This window comes from Salmo salar, chromosome ssa02, assembly GCF_905237065.1.
Source record: "Salmo salar chromosome ssa02, Ssal_v3.1, whole genome shotgun sequence".
Taxonomy (NCBI): domain Eukaryota; kingdom Metazoa; phylum Chordata; class Actinopteri; order Salmoniformes; family Salmonidae; genus Salmo; species Salmo salar.
In genome coordinates, this window is record NC_059443.1 from 13,242,789 (window position 1) to 13,256,517 (window position 13,729).

The 13,729-nt window shown below is 44.7% G+C and overlaps 1 protein-coding gene across 10 annotated transcripts in view; it reads left to right on the forward strand.

The window, feature by feature from the left end:
* Positions 1-13,729, forward strand: part of LOC106591343 (trafficking kinesin-binding protein 1) — a 116,131-nt gene that overhangs the window by 46,670 nt on the left and 55,732 nt on the right. For 4 of the 10 annotated variants that reach the window (XM_045697932.1, XM_045697960.1, XM_045697993.1 and 1 more), the window contains exons 1-2: positions 1,735-1,889; positions 4,369-4,563. In XM_045697932.1, coding sequence (XP_045553888.1) covers positions 1,844-1,889; positions 4,369-4,563 — 241 coding nt within the window. In that variant the 5' untranslated portion in view covers positions 1,735-1,843. The other 6 variants (XM_045697954.1, XM_045697968.1, XM_045697944.1 and 3 more) reach the window with 6 other exon arrangements.

The window sequence follows — 13,729 nt, forward strand, 5'->3', positions numbered from 1 at the left end:
GGGTGCCTGAGGATATAGTGTCTGATCAGGGTCCCCAATTTACGTCTAGAGTCTGGAGGGCGTTTATGGAACGCCTGGGGGTCTCGGTCAGTCTTACCTCAGGGTTCCACCCCGAAAGTAACGGGCAGGTGGAAAGAGTCAACCAAGAGGTGGGTAGGTTTCTGCGGTCCTATTGCCAGGACCGGCCGGGAGAGTGGGCATCATTTATCCCCTGGGCAGAGATGGCCCAAAATTCCCTGCGCCACTCTTCCACTAACCTTACCCCTTTTCAGTGTGTGCTAGGGTATCAGCCGGTCCTGGCATGAATGGTTTCGGCACTCGGAGGAGACATGGAACGCTGCCCATGTACGTCTGCAACGAGCCATCAGGTGGCAAAAGGCGAGTGCCGACAGCCACCGCAGTGAGGCCCCGGTTTATGCACCGGGGGATCGGGTCTGGCTCTCGACCCGAAACCTGCCCCTTCACCTGCCCTGCCGGAAGCTGGGTCCGCGGTTTGTGGGGCCATTTAAAGTCCTGAGGAGATTGAACGAGGTTTGTTATAGGTTACAACTTCCCCCTGCTTATCATATTAACCCCTCGTTCCATGTCTCTCTCCTCAGGCCGGTGGTGGCTGGTCCGCTCCAGCAGTCGGAGGTGCGGGAGGTTCCTCCGCCCCCTCTGGACATCGAGGGGGCCCCGGCGTATACAGTACGAGCCCTTATGGACTCTAGACGTCGGGCGAGGGGCCTTCAGTACCTCGTGGAGTGGGAGGGGTACGGCCCGGAGGAGCGAAGCTGGGTACCGGCGGAGGACATCCTGGACCCATCATTAATCCAGGATTTTCACCGCTTCCGTCCGGATCGCCCTGCTCCCCGTCCTCCGGGTCGTCCCCGAGGCCGGTGTCGGCGCGCTGCTGGAGCCGCGCGTCAGGAGGGGGTACTGTCACGACTCCCGCCGAAGTCGGCCCCTCTCCTTGTTCGGGCGGCGTTCGGCGGTCGACGTCACAGGCTTACTAGTTGCCACCGATCGATGTTTCGCTGTTCGTTTGGTTTTGTCTTTATTGTGTACACCTGTTTTTGATTTTCCCTAATTATGTTCATTATTTAAACCTCTGCATTTCCTGTTTGTCTTGTCGGTGATTGTTTCCTGTTTTGTGTGGTCGGAGGTGTTTCTCCGCAATATGTATTTTCCTAGGAGAAGATTTATTGATTTTTCAAGTTAACACGCTTGTTTACATTGATCCCTGTGTCCTGCGCCTGACTCCTCTACTTCTCCTAAAGATAATCATTACAGTAACACACCGTACGGTAGTGTTCCCCTAATGGACATGGAGAAAATACTGTATGTGTGACTCTCTAGCTAGCATAGCTCAGCTGTTGTCACTGCAGTGGGGCCAGAGCTACAGTATGGGGGGGGTTGTGGGGGTTGAGGGCCCCATGTGACCACCGTCAGTGGCATGCCAGGCATGGTAAAGCAGAGTAGCTGGGGTCGCTTTCCTACGACTGTCTCTCTTCTTCCCTCTCACTCTTAATTATTTCCCTCCCACTCTCTCTCCCTCCCTCCCTTCTCTCGCTCCCTCCCTTCTCTCGCTCCCTCCCTTCTCTCTTCCTTCCTCTCTTCTCTATCTCCCTCCCTCCCCTCTTTTTTTCTCTCTCACTCCCACTCCTCTTCGCCCTGCCCTTTCCTGGTAGAAGCGGAAAATGTAAGTCGGGGTGAGAGGACACGGAGCAAGGGGCAGAGGCGCCATGAGTGAGTACTGGACACCGTGACTTTGGGTTGGATCTACGGGGAGGTTTGGGCTTGTTTGGTGTTTAAAACTACTGGGATTCCTCACTTTATTTGGACTTCAATTTTTGTTTGTTCAATGATTTTACTTTTGTACTTTGATTTCTTGACATTTCTATGGAATAGTAAGGATAATGTTTCCTATGGAAATGATTGATGGTTGTTAAGCATGTTTTTATGAAGGGGATGGTTACAGTATATAGCCTGGTTTTGAATGAGGAGTACTAGGACAATAGGTTACCAACTCATATACATCATCTTACTGGTATAGATTATGCAAATACATTCTATTCAAATACACACATTATTGTTCAGTCATTTGTTTTAGTCATCTCTTAGTAAACATGATGGGGTTGGATATGAAGACTAGAACGTGAACTAGACTAGAGGTAGACACAGTTTGTAGTTGTACTGCCCACATATCTGTCTCTCTTGTGCTCTCTGTCTGCCTAATGTTTGTCACCATGGGGTCTAGTTTTCTGTGTAGTTGGATGTAGGTTCTGCCTGTATTGGCCCTGCGCTACAGTAGTGTACTGTAGCCTGGGGATTTGAAGTGAATGCCAGAGAGGTAGAGGGGACAGAAGGACAGTGGGGCAGCGGGTGCAGAGCAGAGTGCCAGGGCCTTACAGATCTGACTATAAATACAGTCCAGGAATAATCAACAGCAAATGGTCTAGCTAGTAGCTGTCAGCACTCAGGGGCTCTCTGCAACCTTCATACAACATTTATGCAATCTTCATACAACATTAATACAACATCCCTTAGTTCCAGCTGTTGCACGGCGACAGAGAAGGCAAGACACAGGTGTTGTCATACTGTATCAGTGAATATGTTGTTGTGATGGATAGTAGAGACTGTTTAATGCCTGTGATGATACAGTATGTCTGGCTGCCCTTATCCACGTCATGTGACACTTCCAGCCGTTGTTGTTATTCTGGTTTGCATGGCCTGGCTGTTGTGTTGTTCAGGAGCTTTTTATAGAGCTTTTTATCGTCCCAGTTACCCTTCTGAGATCTGAGCTGAATATGAAGAACAGGCCTATAATCGGCTCTATTTAACAGAAATATGAGATTTAAGGAGTTAACTATGAATTTGTATGTTTTTACTACTTTTAATTGATGGCAATGGACCATAACAGTAGTGTGTCCCCCACGTGTTGTAGTCTGTGTGTGACTGTCTGTGTGACTGACTGTCTGAATCCCCTGCTGTAGTCTGCTAATGCTGCTAGGTTTTGCTGGTGACAGTCAGTACCATGGTGTCAGTCAGTTTAGCCTGTCTCAGCAGCCTGCCAGCCCATTCTGTCTGGATTAAGGCCTGGCTATCTGGGACACCATTGTCTGCTGGAGCGTCATCACCACCTCAGATATGCAGGCCTTATGTATGCAGCTGTTGAACAAATGGATTGGAAAAACGCCTGCTCACATAAACTGAGACGTTCAATTCCGTATTCACAACTCGGTCACTTCTTAGTGTGTGTGATTCTGGTGAAGTTATCTAGGAGTTTTACAGTGAGCTGTAACAGTGTTTGGATGGGAGTCTGATGGACATCTGGATCTGCTGAGGGAAGGAGTAAATCCCATGGCAGGAAGTGCTGGTAAGATGACTTCACTATGTTCCAGTGAAGTACAGAGTTTACTGTCGCAAACTAGTATCTGGAAGGAGAACTTCTTCCTAGTTCCCATGCCAATATGTTCTGCAGTCTGTGGGTTTATGCAGATTCTCCTTGTTTATATAGTATACTGTATGCACTCTCTTCATTTTCATAAAGCAGCTCCAGGATCAGTTATTCTGTAAATCACTGTCATATCTTGTTGTTCTGTAGCACTGTTGTGATACATAGACATCAGCAGGATTGTAGTTCCTCAATGTGCCATCAGAGGTCCTCCTACACTGCTTTCAGTAGCTCTTGCTGCACTCCCTTTATGTAAACAGACTGCTACGAAGATTCTGATGTGTAAACAAGATACAATGACACATCATCACATATGACCATAGTTCAGAGGTCGTTGTGTTTGATTATGGTTTAGAAAAGCAGATTGTTCAGAGGGATAGCCCACTGAGAAGCTAAAAATGTTTTTTTGAAAGGTATGTGTATGTCTTGAGCAAGACTGTTGTCGTCGTTCTCACTAGATCAGGGATCATTAACTAGATTCAGACGCTGAACTTTTTTTGGGGTCAGGGGGTCAGAACGTAATTACAAATCATTTGTAGACTACAAATTGACCACAAGAAGCCCAAACAGATATAACATTTCACTAAAACAATAATCATTTCAAACCTTGCTTACATTTGTATACGATCACATACACCGAGTGAGCAAAACATTAAGAACACCCAATATTGAGTTGGTCGCGGGCCGCCAGTTGGGGAACCCTGCTCTAGATGAGGAAGTTGAAACATAAACAGCCATTGTTCTGGTGTTTTTCAACCAGGCACCTGTTACAAAAACCTCCTGCTGCTGTAGGGGGCTAAAACTAACCTCTAGTCTCTCCCTCTCCTATTCTCTTCTCCTCCCCTCATACCTTCTCCTATCTCCTCTCTTCTCCCTCCCCACCCTTCTCCTCCTCCCCTGTCCTCCTCCTTTCCCCTCTCCTCCTCCTACAGATGTGTGTAACAGTACTGATCTTCCAGAGGTGGAGATCATCAGTCTGCTGGAGGAGCAGCTGCCCCACTACAAGCTGAGAGCAGACACCATCTACGGGTATGACCACGACGACTGGCTCCACACCCCTCTCCTCTCCCCCGATACCAACCTGGACCTCACCGTCGAGCAGATTGAGGAGACTCTGAAGTATTTCCGTAAGCGCAGCGTTTGTATTTCGTAGTTTTTTAAAGATGATCCAGGCAAGGGGGCGAGGGCTTCCACACTCCCTCTGCTGGTCACTTCTCTGCTTTCTATTCTTCCTTTTATGTGGTCTGTTGCACGCTGGTACACATTTGATATTCAACTGGTTCATCGCTTTAACCTTGACATTAGTAATGGTATTGAGCTCATATTGCAGTGTATTTTTGGAAATGGTGCAGGTTAGAGCCGAGATCAAGGATTTCAAAAATGGGGGTGGGGGGGATCAAAATGGCGCCGTAGAGAGAACACGGTGTTTCAGCGAGCTCACGCGGTATTCGTAAATTTATATTCTTTCATTAATCTCCTAGCTTGAAAAAGTGGTAGAATTGGCTAAATAAGTTACCCTACAATGAGTCTTGGCGACTATTTCTCAAAAATCTCCGACAACATGCCCAACAGAGCTACTAAGAAGTCGACCAAAACCGCCATCCATGTAGATGTGCAGGAGGAGCTAGCTAACGTTAGCGAATCTAACAACATTGCGGATCCAGGCACAATGGACCTGGTGATTCAAAGGATGACGGATAACATTACTAAAGTGATCGATGTTAAGATAAGAACGGTCCTGGAAGCAATAGCAGGCCATTCAGCTGAACTGCAGAGGGTTGTCAAACGTGTTGATGAGGCGGAAGGAAGAATTGCTACTGTGGAAACTTCAACTACATCCATGGACACTAAGATAAAAGCACTTGAGAAACAGGTGCGCGAAATGGCGGAGCACATTGACGACTTGGATAATCGAGGACGCAGATGCAATATACGTGTTGTGGGACTCCCGGAAAATTCTGAAGAGACACGTTCAGTAAAATTTTTTGAGGAATGGATCCCTGGCTACCTACAAATGGACACTAAGGCTGGTCGGGTGAAGCTAGACAGAGCACATCGCTCTCAAGCACCGATACCTGGTCCCAATCAGCGCCCACGACCAGTGGTTATAAAGTTCCACAACTTTACCGACAAGCAGCGCGTCATGGATGCGGCTAGAAACATCGGTTCTGATGGTAGTCAACGTAAAGGTCCAAAGGTCTCATTCTTCAATGATTATTCCACAGCAGTTGTACGAAGGCGCAAAGCGTTTGATGAGGTGAAGGCCCGACTCAAGAGAATGAAGATCGACTACGCACTGCTGTACCCGGTCACATTGAAGATTATGGTCAACGGATCGCCTAAAAAACTCTACACATCTGAAGAGGCTGCTGCGTTTATTGACTCTCTCGGGTAAATAACCTTAAGCTGCACCTCCGCAGCATTGGATAACGTCTTATTTTATTTTTAATCTGATCATGAAACAGGGGTGTAAGTTCTCATGTGCTCCTGTTCAGTGACATTCGTATCGTTATTATTTTTCTTGCTAAAGTAACTGCCGCCTTAGCTCAGACTGAGATATGTGTGAACCTATATTGGTGCCCAGGCTTGGTTTTAGGTGGAATAGCCTCAATCTTCTATTGATTTTAATTTCCACATATATAAAGGATGAGGCTATTGTGTGGCAATGCGGACTTAAAAGTCTACATTTGAAAGTTGAAATCCCCTGCATGTTAGCTAGTGGGAAAACCCCCTTTTGGATCTTTTCATGTTTAATTTTTGGGTTTAGTATAGTTCGAGTTCAGGGTTCATATCGTTTGTTTATGCTCAGTGAGATAGAGGAGAGTTCAACACATGGAAAAAGGTACCACCCCATTTTTACAGTAGGATTCAGTCTGGATATTGAATGGTCAAAGCGCAATGGCAGGTAACAGATTACGTATATGTACATGGAACATTAGAGGGAGCCATAACCCCATTAAAAGGAAGAAGATACTGTCCTTTTTGAAAAAAGAAAATATTGATATTGCCCTATTACAAGAAACTCATTTGAATCATAAGGAGCATCTGAAATTACAACAAGGGGGGTATGGTCAAGTGTTTTTCTCATCATTTACATCCAGAAGTAGAGGTGTAGCAATTCTTGTGAAAAAGAACCTACCACTTAAGGTCTTGAAGTGTGTGAAAGATAAATTGGGTCGCTTTGTTATAATTAATGGTACTTTACAAGGGCAGAGCATTTCCATAATGAATATTTACTTCCCCCCGGCCCACCCCCCTGACTTCCTCACTAAGGTATTTCTAGACTTTTCAGAATTAAACTCAGACACTGCAGTGGTTGGAGGAGATTTTAACTGTTTGTTGAACCCCCTTATTGATAAGCTTCCCAGTGGTATAGCCTCACTCTCTCCTCAAGCTAAGTCACTTACAGCTATTTGTGACGATCTGGGGTATGCTGATGTTTGGAGAGCTTTTCATCCCTCCAACAGAGAGTTCACTTTTTTCTCTGCACCTCATGGATGTCAGACTAGAATAGATTACTTTTTTATGCCCAGGACGTCACTGCAGTCGGTTTTATCCGCTAGGATAGGAAGCATAGTCATATCTGATCATGCGGAGGTGATCCTGGACATAAAACTCAACGGGGCATTCAATCAGTCAAGACACTGGAGGTTGAATACAACCATTCTTAAAGACCATACATTCACATCATATTTTATTACAGAGTTTAAGGCATTTTTCTCTATTAACTCTCAATCAACAGATAACCCCTCACTCCTTTGGGAAACCTGTAAAGCGTACGCCAGGGGTCTGATTATATCATACGCAGCCACTAAGAGGCGGAAAAAGCGTGAAAAGCAAAAAACACTAGAGGGTGAATTAGGAACTAAAGAGAAGGACTACATTGAAACTCCTACTCCTGCCCTATTAAAGGAAATATCAGTCATTAGATCAACGTTGGACTCCCTCCTAACACAGGACGCTGAAAAGAAAATGAGATTTGTCAAGCAAAAGCTATATGAACATGGCGATAAGCCAGGAAAGTACTTGGCGTACCTAGCTAAAAAGGGAGCTGACTCACAGTCAATTGCAGCTATTACTGATTCTGATGGCAATCATTTATATGAAAATAAATTGATAAATGACTCATTTAAGAAATTCTATGCAAATCTTTATGCCTCAGAACTGCCAAATGACGCACCCAAGTTAATGGAGAACTTCTTTTCTAAGATTGAGCTCCCTACTATCTCCGAAGAACAGAGGTCTCTCCTTAATGCTCCTATTACTGAGGAAGAGATAATGTCCGCAATTAAGAATCTGCAAAATGGTAAGGCCCCAGGACCGGACGGGTTTTGTAGTGAGTTCTATAAAGAATTCCATGGCCTGATCCTTGAGCCATTGCGTGATATGTTTAACCACTCATTTTCAAATGACCAGCTCCCCCAAACGCTGCGAGAAGCCAACATATCACTTATTCTCAAAAAGGGAAAATGCCCGGAGTCTTGTTCCTCGTACAGACCAATTTCCCTTCTGAATGTGGATAGAAAATTGCTTTCTAAAATTCTAGCCACAAGATTAGAGGACTCACTGCCGCTAATTGTGAAAGGAGACCAAACTGGCTTCATTAAGGGACGTAGGTCATGTAACAATGTCAGACGGCTTCTTAATGTAATTGAAGTCTACCAACGAAGTGCTATGGATGGTCTTGTGCTCTCCCTAGATGCTGAGAAAGCATTTGATCGTGTGGAGTGGTCTTACCTATTCTTTGCTCTAAATAAATTCGGACTGGGGGACAACTTTATAAAATGGGTGAAAGTTTTATATGATGACCCTCAGGCTGCTGTCCTTACTAATGGACTACGGTCAAATAGCTTCCCTATACACAGAGGTACCAGACAGGGCTGTCCTTTGTCCCCCCTCCTATTCGCACTTGTTATGGAACCACTGGCCGAGGCCATCAGGGCAACGCCTGCTATACAGGGGCTGCTCATTGGCGATGTTCACCATAAAATAAGCTTGTATGCTGATGATGTCCTGATATTCATTTCTAATCCCGAGACTTCAATCACATCTCTTATTAATATTATTGAGTTATTCAGCGAATTCTCAGGCTACAAGATTAACCTAACTAAATCGGAGGCTATGCCACTTGGTAACCTTCACTCTGTACCAAATATTTCCCCCCCCCCTTCCCTTTTAAATGGTCTCCCTCAGGTTTTACATATCTGGGTATATCTGTAACTCCTAAATTCCAACAAATGTACAAAGCCAATTTTGTTCCCTTGTTCGACACAATAAGACAGGATCTGGAGCGCTGGAACTCTCTTCCGATTTCATGGTTGGGTAGAATATCCCTCTTGAAAATGAACATTTTACCTAGGCTACTCTACCCAATCCAAATGATCCCAGTATTACTCTCCAATAAGGTAATAAAGGATGTAAATGGATGGCTAAGTTCCTTTATATGGAGTAAACGCAAGCCAAGACTTAAGATGGCAATATTGCAGCTGCCAAATTCTATGGGTGGCTTGGATCTGCCCAATATCAGGTTCTATCAGTGGTGTGCCCACCTATGTTATATTTCAGACTGGATCACAAACGATGACTCCTCTATTTGGTTAGACATTGAGACTTCTCTTTCAAAATACCCTTTACAGGATCTTCTGTTTTTCACAAGTTTCAAGTCTGTAAAAGATCATTGTAACAACCCCATTACACTTAACACACTCAAAGTATGGAAGTCAGTTCAACGTTTCCTGGGAAGGTCCAAACTAACCTCTGCTCTTACCCCAATTCTTAACAACCCAGATTTTGCCCCAGGATTGCTGGATGCTGGCTTTAACGTTTGGCTTAATAAGGGCATACGCAGACTAAATGACTTATTTGCAGATAAGATTTTATTGTCATTTGAGCAGATGGTCGAGAAATATCAACTCCCAAAGCAGGACTTTTTCCGTTTCCTACAAGTAAGGCATTATATTCTGAAGAGCACCACCTTAATTGGCAACCCTGATATGTCTGTCATTGAAAGAATGCTTTTTTCCCACAAAGGAAAATGTCTGTAAGTCTGCTTTATGATGCTTTAAGGTCCTTTTCCGCTGTCGATACACAGAGGGTGAAACAAGTGTGGGAGAAAGAACTGTCTGTTACTATTGATGAAGAGATGTGGGAGGACATTTGGAAATATGCAAAAACAATATCTATATGTAATCGTACTAGAGCAATTCAATTAAGAATAATACACAGATTGCATATATCCCCAAATCGCAGACATGCTTTTAGCCCCTCTTCCTCCTCTCCTCAATGTCTTAAATGTAAAACTGATACAGGCACCCTAACACATTGTTTATGGTCATGTACCAAAATACAAAGATATTGGTCTGGTGTTCTGCAAGAAATTGAAAAGATCCTAGGGGTCGATCTAGAATTGGACCCAGTCTCTCTACTGTTAGGTCTACCTAGTAGGCATGTAACTTCTGTGGGTAAGAGGAGGCTTTACAACATCCTCACCTTCGCAGCAAGGAAAAACATACTTTTACAGTGGATTAGTGATAAGGTTCCCTCTATTAAAGATTGGCATAAGATACTATTTGAATGGGTACCGCTGGAATATCTGACATGTACATTGCATTCTAAGACAGATCAGTTCTACAAAGTATGGGAACCTTACCTAAATTACCTAGAACCTGAAGTATCAGCTATTATGCTGCAAGGATTCTCTTAGAATGGTGATCTATGCATTTCAGAATTACACTGTACGTTCCATGTGGGGAACTCAACTTCTTGGTTTAAACTGAGCTTTTTATTTTCATTTATTTATTTATTTTTTGTATTTTATTTATTTATTATTATTATTATTATTATTTTTCTGTTCATGTTTGATTAAATGTATGTATTGAGAGACGCAATGGGGGGGATGGGGTGAGAGAAGCGCTGAGCGGGGAGAGGAAAATGGTGTGTGTGGGTGTGTATGTGTGTGTGTGGGTGGGTGTGTGTGTGTGTGTGTGTGTGTGTGTGTGGGTGCATGCATACATACGGATATGTGTAAGTGAGTGCGTTTTTTTTTTGTTGCCTTGTCCTTGTTGTTGTATCTCTTAATATGGGTGAAAATTGTGAAACTCCAATAAAAATACTGTTACAAAAATGGGGGTGGAAGACTAACAGCTGAGATTCTGGTGCCGTAGTGAGACTGAGGAAGTCTGTCTGAGATATATACAGATAGAGCGATACAAACACAGAGAGAGAGAGACAGTCATTTTAATATGGCCCTGAGCCCATATGGGTCAGCGACAGACAGCTGGGCCTGGTTGACACAGCAAACATACCCGCTGGGCCGTGGGTGCCAGGCAGGCTGAAGCGCCACGCTCTGCCAGTCTGCTCTGCTGCTGGTCCTATCAGCTCAGTGGGAGACGTCTGTCCTAACGTCTGTCTGTGTCTCAACCAGACATGAGGCTGGACAGACACAAGGCTGTGTGTGATGACTCTGGATTTTTCTTATTTTTTCTATCTTTATTTAACCTTTAACTAGGCAAGTCAGTTAAGAACAAATTCTTATTTACAATGACGGCCTACCCCGGCCAAACCCTCCCCTAACCCGGACGACACTGGGCCAATTGTGCAGTGGTTGTGATACAGCCCGGGATTGAACCCGGGTCTGTAGTGACGCCTCTAGCACTGCGATAACAGTGCCTTAGACTGCTCCGCCACTCAGGATCTGATCTGATCACATACTGATATGTCCTTGTGTATGACCTTTATGTCAACTGGTTGTCAGCGGCCTTCTATTGTGAATGTAGGTCATACTGTAGAGCTCAGGAAGTTTAACATCAATCTGAAAGACGGCACTGTAGGATGCTGTAATAACAGATGCTTTAATACTCTGATTACGTTGTCGCAGATGTAGACTACAATGACAGTCCTGCAGCATTGGTTAAAAATAGTTACTGATACTGACTTAGAGGATAGACTCCAGTGTTCTCACAAGACAAGACCACTTTGTCACATTTGTGCAGCGTAATACAAACCTCTGTTCCCAAACTGATATTCTTTGATAGATGGTTTTAGATATTGTACTCTACTCCTTGATTAAATTCAGAACTAGGCTATAGAGATTTATGTCACCAATCTGGTTTTGTCAATTCCGTTCTTGTCACTTGTCTTGTCATTTCTGGTCTTGTCACCTGTGATTGTGACGTCACAAGGAGGATAGGCAGCAGGGTGGTTCATTGGTCATCTGGCTAGTCAGCTGATCCCTAATAGGCCACTCCTACTCTGATGATGCATCTTCTACCACAGACACATTACACTCCATATGATGCAATACTGATGGCATTATACAGCCTTGAATCAGTCAGCAGGCAGGTTGAGGAAGTGTTTCTATAATCGCTGAAATTATAATCCTCATTGTTTGATTAATGGCTGTCTCTAAAATGATATCTGACCTTTTTATTGTCTGACTGTCAAGTGGTGTTAGAATTAGTCAGTGTACTCTTTATCAAAGGGACATGCTATTTAAGAAGTAGAAGCATCTCAGATATTATCCTGCTGTAAATCAGTGTGGGGGACAGAACTATGTTCCCCACTATAAACCTATTGAATGTTTTGTTAATATCATTCAGCAAGGTGAACTCCCTGCCCTGTAGTAGAGGTGTTGTACCAGACCAGGCAGATATGAACAGAGAGCTGGTCGCATACAGAGGCAGCAGCAGTAGCAACACTCGCCTGCATTCAGATGCTACTCAGTGCTGGAGTAGGGAGCCAGTCTCCATGGCAACCTCACAGAAGGATGTACTGTTGCGAGAAGGGGAGGGTGAGCCAAGGAGAGAGAGGAGGGGCGAAAGCAGGTTGCTATTGACGAAACAGTTCAGAGGGAGGAGCATGCCTCTGACATTCCCCTTCCTCATTGGCTCGTGGCCCTCCCCAGGCCCCTCCCTCATTTGTGATACAACCTTGACTCACCACCAGGCAGCAACACATCCCTGCTGCATTACTGTGTTTTGGGCTGCGTTGCTTTTTGGGAAATATCTCTTTCCTCTCCTCCTCTCCCTCCCATCCTTCCGCTCTGGTACCAGTGATAAAATGTGCTGTTCCACGTGGTCTCCTCATCATGGTAAACTCCTAGAGAACTCAGAGTATGTAATGAAAGGATGGGCAGGTGTTCTCGTGACCTCCGCAGCAGGACAGGAGAAGATGGTGACGCTCCTCTCAGCTGAAGGGGACTGAGTATGCAGAAATTTGTGGAGGCGGATTACTATGAGCTAGACTGGTACTATGAGGAATGCACAGATGGTAAGCCTGATCGGGACAGTTATCCAGCTAGCTGTTATCTAACTGTGCTGTTAATGGGGCTATATGTGGGGAAGGGGAGGGAGGGGGGGAGGGAGAGAGGGAGGGAGGAGGGCTAGAGGGGATGATTTTGCTGGTAGGGTGGTTATAGACCATTGACTGTATAATGGTCTCTCTCTTCGCTCCAGTATGTATTGCGTCAGTCACATGAGGCTGGAACCACTGAGCCAGGGGCTGCTGTGTTGCTTCACTCTGCTCTGGTCTGTCTGATAACAGGTGCATTTAACTAAGTTTACCTCAGCCAAGGAGGCCATGGCTGTAGGACGAGGCTGTAGCTAATTCTCTTACTATCATTTGGTTGTGTTGGATGTGATTTCAGCTTCTGTTGGTTGTAACCAGGGTTTATTAGGAGCAACAGAAACCGTGGCACCACAAAACACGGCTGCTATGTAAATGTAGCAACGAAGGGGAATGACAAGGTGGTTTTTCATAGAGTGGACTGACTACCCATGGAGCTTTAGTATTGCCCTGCCATTGTGTGTGTATGTGACAGAGAGAATGGGAGTAGAGGGATGTATAGCAGTCCTATAGATCTGTACAGTCAGACTAACAGTCCTATAGATCTGTACAGTCAGAATAACAGTCCTATAGATCTGTACAGTCAGAATAACAGTCCTATAGATCTGTACAGTCAGAATAACAGTCCTATAGATCTGTACAGTCAGACTAACAGTCCTATAGATCTGTACAGTCAGAATAACAGTCCTATAGATCTGTACAGTCAGAATAACAGTCCTATAGATCTGTACAGTCAGAATAACAGTCCTATAGATCTGTACAGTCAGAATAACAGTCCTATAGATCTGTACAGTCAGAATAACAGTCCTATAGATCTGTACAGTCAGAATAACAGTCCTATAGATCTGAGTCCTGGAAAGTAGCATCACACAGCAATATAATATGGAAATGTTTACAGCAGCTTCACCTAGCAGACTATAGCTATCCCTGTATCCCCTGATGCTTTCATTG